At 43.8% G+C, this 17,558-nt stretch overlaps 2 protein-coding genes across 6 annotated transcripts in view; one reads left to right on the top strand and one right to left on the bottom strand.

Moving 5' to 3' along the window:
• Window positions 1-192: 192 nt before the first annotated feature.
• LOC311608281 (uncharacterized protein) lies at window positions 193-16,646 on the bottom strand (the record flags this gene model as incomplete). Of its 4 annotated transcripts, XM_084800683.1 has the most annotated exons (3): window positions 8,728-9,768; window positions 15,257-15,379; window positions 15,716-16,243. In XM_084800683.1, the coding sequence occupies 2 exons, from the start codon at window positions 16,241-16,243 to the stop codon at window positions 15,290-15,292; spliced, it is 618 nt and encodes a 205-aa protein (XP_084656809.1). In that variant the 3' UTR covers window positions 8,728-9,768; window positions 15,257-15,289. The 4 variants fall into 4 exon arrangements, 2 of the variants coding, with proteins under 2 accessions (XP_084656809.1, XP_084656810.1); XR_014782885.1 differs by lacking the exon at window positions 8,728-9,768 and adding an exon at window positions 193-295 and having other exon boundaries at window positions 15,257-16,646; XR_014782886.1 differs by lacking the exon at window positions 8,728-9,768 and having other exon boundaries at window positions 14,018-15,379; window positions 15,475-16,646.
• Window positions 16,159-17,558, top strand: part of HOMER1 (homer scaffold protein 1) — a 105,377-nt gene continuing 103,977 nt past the window's right edge. The window contains exon 1 of one of the 2 annotated variants that reach the window (XM_084800676.1): window positions 16,159-17,145. In XM_084800676.1, coding sequence (XP_084656802.1) covers window positions 17,141-17,145 — 5 coding nt within the window. In that variant the 5' untranslated portion in view covers window positions 16,159-17,140. The remainder of the gene's footprint in view (window positions 17,146-17,558) is intronic. The other variant, XM_084800675.1, reaches the window with a different exon arrangement.

The following is a 17,558-nucleotide window of genomic DNA, read 5'->3' as shown; positions in this document are numbered from 1 at the left end:
ACACACACACACACACACACACTTGTGCAGTCATAGTGAAGATGAAAAAGCAAACAAACAAACAAGATACAAATCTGGAACAAGTAGTTGAAGAGATGCATACAGTAAAGCATGTAAGGGTCCCCAAAATTTAGTGTCTGTATTATCCCTCCCAGCATGTCACTGATAATAATGGCTGCTGAAGAAGGCTCACCTGTGTCACAGTGTTTGCTGTCTTCATTAGGAACACAACACAGGGATGACTGGTTGGCCATGTGACCCCAAACCCACTTTTCTCAGCTCTGTGACCAAACACCTAATAGAAGCAAATATTCATTTTAGCTCATATTGTGGGGGATACAGTTCATTACAGAAGGGGAGGTGCGGTAGCACGCGGCTGTGTGTCAGTAGGAACTCACAGCAGCTGTGTGCTCCTATCTGGTGGATCATAAAACAGAGAGAAGACTGGATTAATTCTGGGTTATAAAACCTTAAGGCCTGCTCCTAGTGACCCATATCTTCACCTTCTAAAAGTTCTGCAACCTCTCAAAACAGGGCTGCTGCCTCGGAATCAAATGTTTAAACATGAAGGACATTTCGCATTTAATTCATAACATTCCATCCTTAACCTCTGTAGCCTCATGGCCATCCCATAATGTAAAATGAATTCTGCCCAAGCTCAAAAACATTACAGTTTTTCAGTTCTGATGCTGTTCCAAAGTCCAAAGTCTCTTCTTAGACACAAATTACAGTCTTAGCTCTAAGTACTTATAAAATCAAACCAGGTTACATGCTTCCACGCAAATGAATATTCAAATTTCAAAAGAAATGTGGGCATAGCAAGGGAAAAGAACACCAAAGCAAGCCCAACCTCATCAGGACAGACATCAAACACTGTAGCTCCATGTCTGGCATCTGGAGATCATAGCAAAATATCTTTGTTCCAGCAAGTTTGGGTAACCCCTCTCTAGATACGCTGCTGCTGCATATGTTGTCTTTCTCTTGGGCTGTCTGAACTTTTAGAAATCTCCAGTACCCTGGGTCTCAATCACAACTTGAGTTCAACCTTCACAGTTTCACACTCCTCAAGAGCTCCTTACAGGGAATCCAACCCTGCTACAAAATTGCTGGGCGTCAGTAGTTTTCTGGAACCTTGGTAGAAGCTTCCATGGTCCCTTCAATCTTGCATCTTCCATGCCTGCATAACCAGCATATATGGCTGCTGCGCCAAATAATGCTGCTAGTTGTAGCCTAGCTCTACTGGATTGCAGCTATAGAGGCCTCCATGTGCCTTTTCCCCCCCATAATTCCTTTCCAGGGGACGACATAAAAAATGTTTACTCCTTCCTTTATAGTCACAACAACAAATCAAGGTATGATCCCACCAAAGCTGGCACTGGGCTTCCTAAGCTTATGGGGCTTCCTTTGAGTACAAACCCCTGACACTTTCAGCTACACCTGAAAAGCTTTATGCAGCAGGGATGAGGGATTCCTCAAAGCTACATAGACGGGGCTCCTCTGCCCTAGTCTTTCCCAGCCTCCCCCAGGCCATGTGCAGATTTGTTGTGGGAATTTTGGTTTCTTTAAAAACACAGAAATGTTATATGATTATGTTTTTGTTTTAGTCCCAGATGTGGGATATGGGGTTGCTTCAAATTGTCCACAGCAGCTGACTATAATTTGTCTCATGCTTTAGCAGGGGCATGATTTTGCCATCTGAAGATAGTTTATGTTTGGAATTCTGGGTACTCTGCAGATAGCATGTCAATGCCAGAGCCCTAAGAGAGGCGGTGACTGCTGCTGCTGCTGTTCTTACTGTTTGATGGATTGCTGATTGCTGTTTGCTCCTGTTGTTGGTTGCTGGTTGCTGGCTTCTGGTTAGAGATATCTTGACAACAAAGATCAAACTTGCCCCAAGGAACTCAATGCCCCTAACCAGCAGGAAGTAGTTTCCCTTTATCTCCCCTATATCTTTCTTTCTCTCCTACCTAGTTTTGGGGGGAGGGGTGCTGAAAGGGATTTGAGTGGAGAAGGGTGGTAGGAAAAAGAACCTAATAAAGTAGCCAAAAAGCCCAGCTACATAGAGTTGTCAGGTGGTAGGGAATAGCTGGGTACTCAGGCAAAAATCTCGTGTTCCTATTTGTGTTGTTTTAAACCTTCAACAGGACCAGGTGGGTGATCTTTTGCAAGGCGCATAGCTGAATGCTCTAAGATAGCAGTGTTTAGCTCCAAGGATGGTAACCCATAACTGTTTGCAAGGCTAAATCTGTGACTCAGATTTATCAGAAAATAATGGTGTCTGTTTTCAAATGAAAATTTTCCAAATAGTTTTGCATTACTATGTCGAGGAGTTCTCAAAGTTAGGGTCTTGTCTTCAAGGCATCTTCCTACTGTCCAACTGCTGTGTGTGGTTTCTCCTGAGTTGCACTACTCTGTTTAATTCCAGCTGCTTTGTCTGAACTTGCTTGTCCGTCTGTCCTTAACTCTAACCACATTCAATCTTGCCAAATTATGTGTTTCACACTTTTTGTGTTTTACTTTCTGCTGTTTCACTGTGAATCTAGGTAAACACAGTGAGCAATAGTCACGCCACAGCGTGAATGTCATGCTGTTCTGAAATTTCCTATTAACAAACAATGTAGTTCATTACTTTTGAATTCAGCCTCACACTCAAGATTTCAAGACATGCAGCCAGGTTCTTTGCCAGTATATATGCACATAGCTGCCAGCTCAATTCCAGACAAAGACCTTGTTCCCCTTAGAAATCTGAGGAGCACAACCTTTACTGGCCACAGTCCCATCAGCATTCTGGTCTTCCTACCAGAATTGCCCACTAAGTTCTGGTTGTACCATGGAGGCCGCAGCTTCAAACTCCTTTACATTCTTTCTACAAACCAGTTCTGGAGGCATTTGAACCACACGGTCAAGCTTATCATAACGGTGGTGCTGTTTGTTGGTATCAACTTTCTATTTTAATTACTTTTCTCATTGGTAGGACCAAGTATCTGAAAAGAAGCAACCTAAAGAAAGAAGGATATACTTTTCCCTCACAGTTTGAAGGGATACAGTTCATTCTGGGGAAGAGATGGCTAACTTTGTGACCTTCGGAGCTTAAGGCAGCTGCTTGTTCACCTCTGGGTAGATTAGGGGTCAAAAAGAGCACAGTACATAGAGTTGGGCTATCCAGTGGCTCCATGACCCACTTCCCCCAGCTAGGCTTGACTTTCTAAAGGTTCAACAAACTTCCCAAAGCAGCAAGGAAATGAGTGTTCAAATAGATGAGCCTATGGGGGACAATTCACACTCAAACCATAACAATCCTCAAAAATAATAAAGGCACTTCTACATCTTGGGAATTCTAGAGATTTCGTTTCCCTTCCAGGAGCCAGGAACAAAGGCCAGCCAAATTCTTTATTAAATGATATTTTCTCCCGCTGTTAGCCACAATTGTGGTCTATTAAACTGCTCAGATGCCGCATGGAATTGGCTCCTTAGCAACAGGGCATTCTACCACTCCTATTACATTGTCACCGAGTCCCTTTGTTTCCGTATGGTCCAATAGGACAAGGGGCATGGCACATTTGCTATGCTTTCTTTTGTTAATTCTATAAATAATGAATTGGCAGGAATTTTAGAAGGGCTTATTGTTTCTCAATCAGCCAAATACATTAGCCTTTCTTGGCTTGTCATGTACAGAAATCAAGAACAATTTCAAAGGGACAAGTTAGGGAAATTAGCTTATTCAGTTTGCTTTAGAAATTTGACTTTTAGAGGCATGGCAATGGAAGCTGGCATGGTGGCATATGCGTACAATCCCAGCTCACAGGAGGAGGAAGCAGAAGAAGCATACGTTTGAGGCCAGCTTGGGCTCTATGGTAAGTTCTAGGCTCAACTGAGCTACTCTGTCTCAAAAACGAACAAATACAAATAAAACCAAGGAGATAAATAATAAAAATCCATGCAAATGCACCTTTCAGCAGGCTACATATTAGACATAAACATGGAAGAATGTGGCAGATGCAAGTCACACATTGGCTGTGGCTAATGACACAACAGGAGAGTATGAGTTCTTGGAAGGCTAGGATGCAGGGGTGCTAATGGCAAAGGACTGTGGTGGCATCTGCTAAACTTGTCATAGGATCTCTTAATAAAAAATGATTTTAGAGGTGTTACGTTCTTCTGATGAAAGAATCTTTGATACATCATCCCAATAACTAGCCCTATAACTAGTTGTTGCTTCTGTAAACCTAGAGAGGAAGAGACAGCCAATTATTCTGAGGTCAACCAATTCTGCTAATACAGATATGATCACTTCTGCATTCTTTTGTATATTGATCTGAAGCATGCCTTTTAATGAGTTTTGCTATTGATCTGTCACCATTTCATGGAGTGTATAATCACATGGCGATTAGCTCTGTGTTGTGACAGACCTTCTGTGAAGTCGGCCAATTGAACAACTGCTTTTACCTGTGCGCATACCACTTTATCTTGGGGCTTCACCACTTCATTCTGTTACCTCAAACACCGTTCCCCAGAAAACAGAATACACAGCTCCAAGTTCATCCGTGAAGGGTACAATGGGATTATTTCTTATAGAATAGGTTAGATTGTTTTCTTCCATTTATAAATGTATTTTGTAAGCTTCCAATGTTTTCTTCAAAAAAAAAAAAAGACATGAGGGAGAAAGGAAATTGAAATGCATATTAATGTCTCATTCTGTTGTACTATAATTGAATTTTGAACAGTTATTTGAGCCAGGATTCAGGCATTAGTACATGCATTTCTCCCCATTTCCGTGTGTGTGTGTGTGTGTGTGTGTGTGTGTGTGTGTGTGTGTGTGTATCAGTGTTAAAAGGGCTAGCCCAAAGGATCGATCCCAAAAAGACTGGACAGAAACAGATACAGCTAGTTTTTCCAGCACTTGGCCAGTATCTTATTGTTCTAAGGATACCCAAAAGATGTTTTTACCCCTAGACAGCAAAAAGTAATTTTGGGAACACAGCACTCCCATCCCCAATAGGTGGGATGGGTGGGTTTGGTGCGTTACCAATGTTTAGGATGGTTAGAGATAAAAGTTGGTAGTTAGTTACCTATAAACCTTACTAGGTACTAGATTAATTACAGAATAGGCTTTATCTAGTCTCTCATATATACGTTAAGCAAATAGCAAATAGCTAAAAACAAGCAGTTTGTTTATCTAGATACATTAAGATAGATGAGTTAAGTGAATAGATATATAACTAAATAGATAGATATGAATATGCATACTAGTAAATAGAAAGATGGTCTTCAAACACTATGGCATTTAATAATAAAGGGCTTTTCTGAAAGAGAGGCACACCTGCTCCTGGCAACACCTGCAATCTACTTCAGGGGAGATGATGGGCATAGAAGAAATAAGTGTGGCAGAATGACCACTGGAATGAGGTACTGTCCTTGTCTCTACTGGTGATGGCAGACTGACAGCCCAAACTGTGATCATAGCAGAACGACCACTGGACAGAAGCACTGTCCTTGTCTCTACTGGTGACGGCAGACTGACAGCCCAAACTGTGATTACAGCAGAGCACTGGGTAACTAGCTGTGCAGGTTTGTGGAGACTGGCTGGATCAATTCTTCAAAACTCTTGCTTCACAATTATGTCGGTCAGATATACTGGGCCAGAAGGCTGAAGACTGGATGCCCCAATGATAGAGAAAAACCTGTGACTGTCCAGGCAGTCAACTCTCTCTGTCTTACTTTTGGAAGTTGCTTGCCTGCACTTACTTCCCTCATATTAGATAATATTTCCTTCTTGGATCCCTAATAAAGTAGAATCATTAAGGAATTGGTGGCAACATGTGTGTGCTCATTGTTATGTTTGCACGTGTGTATAGGTGAAAGTGCATGTGTATGTGTATATATGTGGATGTGGAAGCCAGAAGTTGAATTCTTCCTCCATCACTTTTCCACCTTATTTTTTTGTGTCTTGAGGCAGGACATCATTGTGTAGCCCTGGCTGGTCTAGAACTCTCTATGTATACCATGTTGTCCTTACCAACTTTCCGCTTTTCTTTATTCTTTTTTTTTTTTTTTTTTTTTTTTTTTTTTTTGAGACAGGGCCTCTCTGTGTTAGCCTTGGCTGTCCTGGAGTGGCTTTATAGACCAGGCTGGCCTCGAACTCACAGTGATCTGCCTGCCTCTGTCTCACCAGTGCTGGGATTACAGGCGTGCTTAAGACAGCATCTTTCAGTGTTTCTGGAGACTGTATAGTCAGCAAGACAGGCTGGCCAAAAAAATCCAAAAGATCCTCCTGCCTTTGCCTCCCAGCGCTGGGACTAGAAGCACATACCGACTCCCTCAGTGTTTGATAGGGCTTAAACTCCGGGCCTGGACAAAGCACTTTATGCACTGGGCTATCTTTTCAAGCCCATATCATATTATCTTTAATAACATTTAAAACAACTTGGTTTGGTTTTGTATTATTAAAATAATACATGCTCATTGTAAAAAGAAATCAAGCAACACAAATAATATTAAGGGGAAAATAGAAAAACAAAACAAGAAACTTCATTTCTAACTCTCAACTCTACGTGCACACATCCTAAAGGTGCCTACAATTCACTGTCCATTCAGAATTCCCTGCTGTATTAGGCATCTTTCCGTATCTGCACTCATAGTGTTTTAGATAGCTGCACTGCATTTTATTGTAATGCTTATGGCATCACTTATTTAGCCAGCTCTATGTAGATGGATAAACACTTGAATCCCTTTTCAATGTAAAACAATGCCAGAAAGTCTTTACACATGTTGCTTTGAACGCTGAAGAAAATCTATTTATACAGTAAATTCCTTGAAGTTGACCTGTTGTGTCAAACTTTACCTGTCTTCAAAGGTGTATCAATTTACACCCGTACTGTGTGGATGAGCTTGTCTGCCCATGTGCTGAATTAGAAAACACCTGATTTCTTATGACTGACAAATGGAATGTAACGTGGACTGTCTTCTACGGATCCCTCCAGATTTACCCTGTATTCTTTCTTCCCCCAGGATGACAGTCACAGGATCTGCCTGTAGCTTCCTGTCTGGGGCAATGATGTGGACTGACTACTTATCAGATCTCTGTGTGATAGCAAAGGACACAGCTGCCCAGGCAGCACTCTCTGTATCTGAGTTCCAGACACTACTTTCTTTCCTGACCTTTTAGGCATAGAAAGGGTGGTCTATCTTGCTGGTGGTTTGTCTCCTTATTAAGCGCGCCTCACAGTGCCCGATTTTAATTTTCTGGTTCCAGGGACGTCAGCATCCCAAGTCTTTCTGAGTTATGTATGACCATTCTTCTAGTCCCTGTGGTCTACTTACTCTACATTCTGTTTTCCCCTAATGGTGAGAAAACCTGGTACAATTAATTTTTGCTTAAGGGTAGCACAAAATGACAACCCAGTCAGCATAGGACAACTAATAAATACTCACCATGTGATAGACATTGTCTTGCAATGGGCTCTTAAGAGGAGAAGAGCAGAGTTTCTAAGAGGTCTGTGTGTGTGTGTGTGTGCGCGCGCGCGCGCATATTGTATGTTTCTGGAAGCCCATGCCTGTATGTGAATGTGGAGGGCAGAAGTTGACATGAGGTACCTTCTTCTATCACTCTCCATGTTTAAAAAATACTTTTATGCATATGGGTATTTTATCTGCATGGATGTCTATGCACCCTATGTGTGCCCAGTGCCTGCAGAGGTCAGAAGAGAGTTGCAGCCCCCTGGAAGCAGGATGACAAATGGCTGTGAACTGCCATGTGGGTGCTGGGATTTGTTGGCTGTTTCTTAACAATTAGACTTTATTATACAATCTAACTATCCTATGCAAGAGGGGAAAAAAGGTTAAAGGGAAACAAAAATAAGCCTTCTGGTATCTGTTCCACGGGACGGGTCCCTAGGTGTCTCTGGCCTGCACACTGGTCCGGCCTGTATGCTGGTTGTCTCCCCAATCCATGTATGCTTGTGTTCCAAAACCTGCAGCCTTCTCTCTCCTCTCTGCCTGCATCTCTCTTGCACACAATGGCCGGTCTCCTCTCAGGACCCCTCTTCCCAATGATGTTCGATTAGAAACACAATAGCCTAGCCAGAGTCCCTGGTCCATTTCCTGAATTCCAGACCTAGGATGGCTCCACTCAGTCTATCGCAATGTCAATCTCAGTGAGGTATCCATGGTGTTTCCAAGTGCCTTCACCTGGGATAATGCCTACAATCCTTCCCACAGCAGGTGGTGCTCTCATTATTTATAGGCAGGGTCACTACTCATTTAGCCGGAAACTCAACCTATGGGTAGCATACCTAGCCAGTGAGTCCCGGACATTCTCCGGTCTCCATTCCCCAGTGCTAGGATCACAGGGGCACACTCCCAAACCTGACTTATACATGCGTGCTAGTTATCCAAACTCAGGTCCTCATCTGTAGTAGATATAACATGTTTTTGTTTTGATCCCAAGTGTGGGATGGGGAACAGACTTGTGAGAGATCAGGTAATGTTTATCCACTAGAAGACGAACCACCTCGTGTGGAGGCTTGGTTTTTGCCAGGTGAAATATATCTTAGTACAGACTCTAAGAGGAGACTATACTTTTTGGGGTCTTGGTACTGTTTGGCGGTTCACTGCTCCACTTCGAGATGCTCCTAGAGAGAACCACTCCAGAGAACACTTCGGGGCTCTGGGTTCCGGCTGCTGTTCCAGGTTCCAGCAGCAACTTTGGTTGAATTGCTGGTCTGCTGAAATCCTGCTAACTATGCCAGCGGAATCGCTCTCAGGAACTAAGTATAAAAAAGGTCTACTTCTCCTGTTCCCATAAACCTCTTTTCTCTCCTATCTAGGACAGGTGGGTTGGAAGGGAGGTCTAAGAATTAAAGAACCTCAAGTAAAGTGGTGTGGAAAAGGTTGAAGCCTAAAGTCGTGTGTGTGTGTATGCCCTGATTTTCATTTTCTGAGAGGTGTCTGGTCATTTCATTTGCCCATTTATTGATTGGACCACTTGTTTCTTTGTCTATTTTTCAATAAGTTCTTTACAGATTCTAGATATTAAGCTCTTTTCATACGGATAGCAGGCGAAGACCTTCTGTTCTCTAGAGTGCCCCCTCACCCTGCTTTTCTGCTGTGCAGGTTTTCAAGCTCATGTAATCCCATTTATCAATTATTGTGATTGTGTCCTGAGCTGTTAGCGTTCTCTTTGGGAAGTGCTTCCTCGGGCAGCTGCAGTTTCAGGGCTTAGCTCAGGGTCTTCCACACACTTTGGGAGATAGGAATCCACCTTTCATTGCTCTACAGGTGGCGATCCAGCTTCCCCAGAACCACCTGTTAACACAGCTCTTTTCTCCAATGTGTGCTTTTGGCAGTTACGTCCAGAATGAGTTGGCTGTAGCTATGTAGATTTACTTTGCGGCCTCCTATTCTATTCCATTGCTCCATGTCTGGTTTTGCTCCAATACTATGATGCTCTTTTTACGGCCCTGGCTCTGCAGTGTACTTAAAGTCCAGTATTTTGACACCTCCGATATTATTTTTCTCAGGATTGTTTTGGCTATTTGGGGTCTTCTGTGCTTTCTTAGGACACTTTTCTAGTTCTGTGAAGGATGTCTTTGGAGTTCTGATGGGGATTGCACTGGAGGTGTAGAACAGCTACTTTGACGATGGTAATCCTGTAACTCTCAAGTGAAAGAGGTCTTTTCAGTTCTGGTTTCATTTATGCACTTGTTTTCTTCAATGTTTTAAGGTTTTCATTGTGAGACTGGAGAGATGATTCAGTGGTAAGAGCACTTGCTGTGAAAACAGGGAGGGGGCACAAGTCAAATTTCCAGGATTCATGTGAAAGCTGCGATGCTATTTGAGCCTGTAAGTGCAGTGCTGGGAGGCAGAGTCGACCAGCTGATGGGCCAGAATGACCAGCATCAGGTTCAGTGAGGCAGCCCCCTCACACACCAGTGTGTGCTAACAACACAGATGTGTGCACACACACTATGCACCTAACACACAAACACATAGAAGAACAACGATGATGGATTTTCCCTATCATTAGTTTGCTTTAATCCTAGGTATGTATGTGTATACACACACACACACACACACACACACACACACACACACACACACACACAGACACACACACACACGTGATTTGCTTGTCCAACAGGTACTGATCCCTCTGCATTGCTGCAAGATATTTAAGTTTGTTCAGTTACAACTCAGAGATACAGGGATGGACTATTGTATCTAACCTAGTCAAGAAAAGCCTGGCCCAAGTCACCAGTGATCAGGGATGCGTATACAGTATAGTTTTGACTAAGACGACCTGACAGAGAATTTGGGGCAGACATCACAGAAGACTGTTTTCCCTGAAGAGTAGGAGTAAAAGGGGAAATGCCTCCTCCTCCTCCTCCTTTCTTTGGATGCTCTCTGTCTGAATAGGGCATCTGGGCATACAATGATCTGACAAACACGAGCTGGCAAGCCAGGTTTAGAAGGCAACACGAGAAGACAGCGACCTGAAGGGACGGCAAGGATGCTGGTGGCACCTTGGACCTTCAAAATCAACTGCAGGATGACCCACCCCTGGACCTCCTGCTATGAAAATAAGTAAAAACTAACATAATGTGCTTCTAGCTCATCACCATTATTTGGACCTTCAGTTTCTTGCAGTTGATAACAAATTATCCCCCACACTGGGAAACGGTATTTAAGTTAACAGAGGGGAACATGGGCCATGATCATGTTGTTTGTCCTAGGGTTAAGACATGGTTTTCTTGCAGGTGATGTTAGCGGATACTTGATCAGTATAGGAAAATACACTTGTATGAAGTGATGTATAAAATATGATAAAAATATAATTATTAAAATAATAAGATGTTGTGAGGGTAAAGGGGTAGAGGGACACCCAAACTGGTAAAACCATCATTTGTGGGAATGTTTAAGGCATCTATAAGGAGACTCAGATTTAAATCACTGGTTTTACTAAAGCTCTATCTACCATATAATCTGTGGACACTCTTGAGTGGAACAAAAGGACAGAGGACAGAATACTTTTCTCCACTGGAGTCTGGACTATCAGCCTCTGCCCCGGGACATCAGAATCCACAAGTTCTTGGGGGTTTAAATCTGGCCTAGGAGTGACACTACTGGTCTCTCTGGTTCTCAGGTCTATTAGGAAAAAGAAAAATTCATTATGCCAGCGCCTTGGTTCTCACAAATAACTCAAAGTATTATGGCTGAAACCTTCAAATGGTGAGAATTTTCCCAACTGTTTGTGCTGGAAAGTCCCTTTAACAGAGGATCTAGGTAGTGCTTCTGTCGGTCGGCTCCAGGCATGTCCGAGTCAAGTCTTTACCAGTGATGTGCAGCTTCAGCCTCATCTCTCTGCAAAGAAGGCAATTTCCTTTTACAGACATGGCTGTCCTGAAGGCCCTGGGTGCTTTTTTTTTTTTTTTTTTTTTTTTTTAATATACTTGCTGGCACCAAGAATCACAAAATGAGTTAGCTCATTTAAAATATTTTCCTCATGGTTGTTCTGTTTCCCCATTCAGGAAAAAGATTATTGGTTACCATGGCAATCAGCTTCCACAGCATCCCAGTCTAAGGGACTGCACAGGTGGAGCTTTTACTCTACATTCGTTGCTGTAGCTCCCTGAAGGTCTGCCTGCTTTCCCAGTCTGTTCTCTGTGACTGCTGCTGAAAATGTCCAACAAAACAAAGTGAAGGCACTTAAGTTTTGAAAGGCACCATATCCCTTGAATGTTAAAACATTACACATAGACTACAAATAGACTATCGGCTTCCTCTGATTACGGGGTTACTGTTATCAATTCCTCTATTCTATTCAGGCCCTCAAGACAGCACCCGGCTGGAAACTTTCTGGGATCTTCTTTTACATGCCGAGGATTGTATTTTACTTCTCTGACAATATTTGGAAAATCAGCAATGAGGTTACAATGAAAACCAAAGCAGGAAGTGTGCCATGAGGTCATTTCCCATGTCCCATAGCAGTTTTCCGATGGATAATTCTTCAGTCTCTCCCTCTACAACTCATGCACCATTCGGTTTAAAAGGAAAAAAAAAGTATTAAGTATGGATGCTCTCACATGAGTATATCTGTCTGGAAGACTCACCCTGGGCAGGCCAACATCTATATTCTGTTTTTTCTTTTTTAATTGAAATTTCTTTGAAAAGACTTTTCAGCTACCCTGTTCTTTTGAGAACAAGACTGGTGATAATAACGAAAGATAGTTATACAAGCCAACTCAAATTAATGAGGGCTTGGGTGTGCTAAATTATGGAGCATGTGGGAGATTTTAGCATCCACTAGGAGTTTTTCCCTCCCGACCTTTTCATTCTTTTCCTACCATTACTTTCAGTGTTTCCTGGTTATTTAATTTTTTAATAATTATTTGTCATAAGTTAGTGGTATTTTTATTGCTGGGGAACTATCTATTATATTTCTGCTTATGACTTTATTTGAAGTGACTGTGGTATTTTGTGATTAAAAGCAGGATATTCCCAAAGGCATTTGCCACTATCTAATGTTAGTCAATTAAAAATAAAATCTGGCTTTAATTCTCTCTTCTGCAATGTTTTTCCTAGCTCATGAATGGCTTTTCATTGAAAAAGACCCATTTCGTGACACATCTATGAACATGCCATTGGAGATTACCATCTCCTGCTAAGGGCATGGAAGTAAACTTGAAACTGAAACAGATGCCTTCGCCCACAGATTCTAAAATCAGAGGGTATTCATAAACCGCCCTACAAATTTGAGAGCATACTGGAAACAGTTCCTGTTAAAAAAATTGAAATGTTACTGAAGTACTTTCTTCCTCTTCCGGTGAGAGAAATTCATTCCTTTCTTGGAAGTTTAATACTTAAAAGAAAAAAATTAGAACCAGAATTTATGGTATGACAGCTCATTTTAGGAGAAAAGGGATTTTTTGATAGATGAAAGGCCACATAATGGTTCTCTACTCCTGTCAGAAGTATACTGGAATTGCTTCAAAGTAGGGTAAGAAAGGGCTTTATTTTTCCTAGGACATGTCTCATATTACAAGTTTCTAGGTTTTACTTACACCTTTGGCTATATATATACAACTACACCCTGATATGCAAATTCCACACAAATGGTAGAGAAAAAAATTGGCCAATTAGAGTTAGAATAAGATGCTGAAATGATCACTTACATTTTGAGTAATTACATCACAGTGAACCATCAGATTTATGTACAAAAAGTTGCTCTCTTTCAGCTGAGAAGAGGCAGCTGAGAAGAAAGTCTGCCCCCTGTGAAAAACAGAAACTGGGGAAGGGCTGGTATTCTAAAGGCATCGAAGCAGCTGACAGACTGTCTTGGCAATTGGGTAAAAACCAATATGGAGAAGAATACAAACGGGAAGAAGTTACACTGAGGCTTGAATAAAGTGTTTGGAAATTGTAGAATAAGAGTTAACTAACATGGTGAGAAAGACCCAGAAGGAGAAAATTAGTTCAGGTGGGAAGTAGTTTTTAAATTTTTTTTGCATTTTAAAGAGTAATTGAAATTTGCATTTTAATTTGCAAGGATCATAAGACCACATTATTTGAAGGATGAATTTCATTGGTTTCATACTTTATATTTAGATAAAAAGCTCAGTTTGTCTGAAATGTAATTTAGCACCAGTTTCTATCAGTATGATGATAATATCTATTAGACAAATTGGGAAGCAGATATTTGCTTTTCATTAGCCTTTCATTATAATGTTAAAAAACAAACAAATAAACCAATAACCCTTAGTTACCATCCACATAATTGTTGAGTGGTTGGCAGCCCAGCTGTTATTCCAGCGCTGGGCAGGCAGAGACCTGATGCTCAGAGTAAGCTGGCTAGTTGGATTAGCCCTCTTGATGAGCTCAGACTAGAGACAAGACAGACCCTTCTCCAACCAGTAAGATGGACAGCAACCAAGGTAGACTCCTGACCTTGAGCCTCTGGTCTCCACTCTGACACACACACACACACACACACGCCATAAATACACATATGTGAGAGAAAAGGGAAAAACTCAGCGTTTTTAATACTTCACACTGAAAGCAAGATCATAATTTTGTAATGTTCTGATAAATGACCAGGCAGTTGGATTAGTTGCACATTGGTCCTAACAGTTTTTTGCTGGTGTCCTTCGATCTTGAGTTCCAAACTCAAGCAAGAAGATGTCAATGCAAAACAAAACAAAAAGCAAAATCGTTCGTTGTTCCTTAATTCAGAACCATGTGTTAACATTACAAACATATTAAAAACCACAGAGAGTAGGCAGGCACGTGATACTCCAGTAACTGCTTTGCTCAGGATGGATTAGGCAGGATAAATACTGAGACCCTGTCTTAATCAAACAAGGCAAGACAAAAACCACTACTCCTGGCACAGTCTATAGAATTTTAGATGATTTCCTGAGAACTCCATTGGTATTGATTTATTAGTCTTCTAAAGACAACTTCACTGTTTGGCAATAGCATTATGTCTGGATTTTCCAGGTCACTTTAGGTTTTAAGTATTCTGTTTAATGTCAAATGACTTTAGTTTGTAAAATATGAACACTAAATTTATACAGTAACTGAAGTGGTAATGGCCTTTAGCGATGTGCAGCACTTCTATTTCTGGACCACGATTGTCATGTTAAATCAAACGAAAGCAAAGTTCATTCTGTGAATCTAATTTAAAATTTTTGTGATTCAAAAAATTATTTCACATACGTGGCTATAAAATTAAAGTGTTATTTGTGAGGTACTGTGCTTACAAGAGTAAAACTTTAAAAAGTAACCCAAATGTATGTTTGTGTTTATAAAAAAGGACTTTGTTTCCGGACTGTAATTCATATTCTTGGTAAGTCAGACCTAAGAAGATTCATTGGCGTTCGCGATGCTGTAAACGATAATTATCTGAAGAACTAAGTTTTACATTAATGAATTTGACTCATTATGCTGTGCAGAGCCATGGCTATATTGCGAACGGCAACATTTAGAACATTTGGGAACCTCCCACTGCTTTAATTACTATCCTTTGTAACAGGAGGTTTGTTCCTAACTCCACTTTTTTAAAATTAAAGTGCATGCCATTAGGAAAGGAGAAAGTTTAAAAGTTGACTATGTTCAGAATGTTATTTATAATTCCTAAAATTAACGGTGGTTTCCCCTTAGTAGTGATAGCTCTCCCTCCCACGTTTCCCTGCAGCCCAGGGATGTGAGCAGCCCAGGGATGCTGCTGCAAACCCAGTGGGAGATGGAGACAGGACTTTACCGGCGACACTTCGGCACTGTTGCTATGAGTGATTCACTCGCGTTTGGCACATTTGTGCCAAGGAAACCTCCTCCCGCAGCTTCCTTCTCCGAGTTCTCCTCCGACTGTCTCCGGCGCTTTGGCCTTTAAGGAGAGAAGCGAGAGAAATGGGAGCAGGTGGGCACGGAGCAGCTCGCCCAGGCCTCCACCCCCTGCTCCTTTCCCTAATTTAGCAGTACTTCCGGCCGCGTGACATCATCCCCCGCACAAGGTGACGTGAGCGGAGGGTGACGTCTGTGCGAAGAGGAGCGCGCTGACGTTGCTATTTAAAGGTCCTCCTGCAGGGAGGATGGAGACACAGCGCGAGCATCTGCCGTGTGGAGCGGCGGAGGCCGCGGCGGCCCGGAGCCAGCGTAGGAACCGAACGCGTTGCCCGCCCGCCGCCGGCCGCTAGGGGAGGGGAAGGAAAAAGGGACGGACCGACGGACCGGCCGGCAGATCCCCTCCGGGCTTGTCCCTCACCGCCCGGGTTCCAGCCCGTGCCCCGCCTCCGAGGAGGCACCCCACCTCCTCCGCGGGCCTGCGGCGGCGGCGGCGGCGGCGGCGCTCCGCCCCCTCGAGCCGGGAGGGCCGCGCTCCCCGCCGGCCCCGCCCCGCCCCGCCCCCTCCCCTGCTCCGCTGCCGTGCTCGCCTCACGCCCGCGGCGCGGACCGGGAAGCGGCGCCCTCGGCTGCGCTCGGTTCGGAGCCGCTCCGTGGAGTCAGCGGCCAAGCGACGGGCGCCAGGCCGTCCGGGCCGGCGGAGGCGGCCGCTGAGGGGAGTGCGAGGAGGCAGCGGCTGGCCCCGGGAATGTGAGGCGGCGCGGAGCGGGAGAGCCGAGCCCGGGGTGGGGGCACGAGCCGCGGCTGCCGTGCCTCGGACGAGCCGCGGAGCCTCCCCAGCGCGCGGCCGCCAGGAGCTGGGGGCTGGGTGCCGGGGACCGCGCGGGGCCGGGTTCTCTTGATTCATTCATCCTCTGCCGTCGGGAGCCCGAGGCCGCCGGTGCTGCTAGGAGAGGCGGGAAGAGGGGGCGGCCGCGAGCGGGGCTCCATTGTGCTCGGCGGGGGCCGGGAAACCGAGGGAGGTGGGCTCGGGCCCCCTGCGCTGCTCCCCCGGCGGCCGCTGCGCCCCCAGCCAGCAGCCAGCCTGGAAATGGCTCCGCTGCTGCTCCTCGGGAGAACGAATCGATCCTTCCTTGCCTTCTCTGCCTGCTCTCCGCCTCCTCTCTGCTCCGAGTCTTAGGAGGACGAACATTCAAAGGACAGATTCCAATGTGGTGTGCCGTGCACATCGCGAGCGGCCGGGGTTTGCACTTCGAGATTTTTTCTATATAATTTTTTTTTTTAATGTAGGCGAAGGAAGACAGTGGCATTGCTGTCTGTAGGATTTTTTATTAAAGTGCACGTCGCGTTGGGTTGCACGCTCCACCCCTAGGGACCTGGTGTGGTGAAATTTGAACCCACCGCCTTAGCCAGAGAAAGGGCAAGTAACCTGGCTCCCTCAGTGTCGTGGAGGACGTGAGCGAAATGACCAGCGAACTCGTTTTTTATAAGACACGCTGAAGCTGATTTTTGCGTTTTCCTACACGTACACTAATTTTGTGGAATAGTTGAGTGCTATATTCTCCGCGCAACCTTTTCAAATTCCAAATAAGCAGATGTTTCAACGTTTTGGTGTCAACGCCAGTGAAGAAATCATTTTACCGAAAAGAACTAACTGAATTGTCAGCGTCATTGAATTAACCCCCCCGGAAAAGATCTCGGGGGGTGGAAAAGCAACTGCAAAATAACAGACGGAGAAAATTCCTTGGAAGTTATTTCTGTAGCATAAGAGCAGAAACTTCAGAGCAAGTTTTCATTGGGCAAAATGGGGTAAGGATTTTGTGCTTATCACAGCTTTAAATCTGCTTATGCGTGTGTGCAGTTGAGCGGTGGTGGTGACCATGTTTTTAAATTCGATCCCTTGCCAAAACGGGCACTACTTTAAAATACAGATTGTATTTGTATTATTGTAGAGCGACACCAGAGGTCCTAATTAGGATATGTAATGTTGTAACTCAGTTATAGTCTTATTAATGATATGAAGACAGTGCACTCGTCTAACCCTGTACATCTGTACGCTGTACCACTGTATAGGTTACCAGAAGCTTGCCGAGTTGGGTTTGGTTGACTGTGTCGTTCAAAGAGAAGGCAACGTTCTTCAGTACTTTGTAGGAATAATCGGTTGAACAAAGGGACGATTGTAATGAGCAGTTAGAATACAGTCCTTGAAACTGATCCCCTGT

The sequence above is a fragment of the Acomys minous genome (genome assembly GCF_964271855.1).
Source record: "Acomys minous genome assembly, chromosome: 11".
NCBI classification, from domain to species: domain Eukaryota; kingdom Metazoa; phylum Chordata; class Mammalia; order Rodentia; family Muridae; genus Acomys; species Acomys minous.
This window is presented reverse-complemented; position numbering and strand designations above follow the sequence as displayed.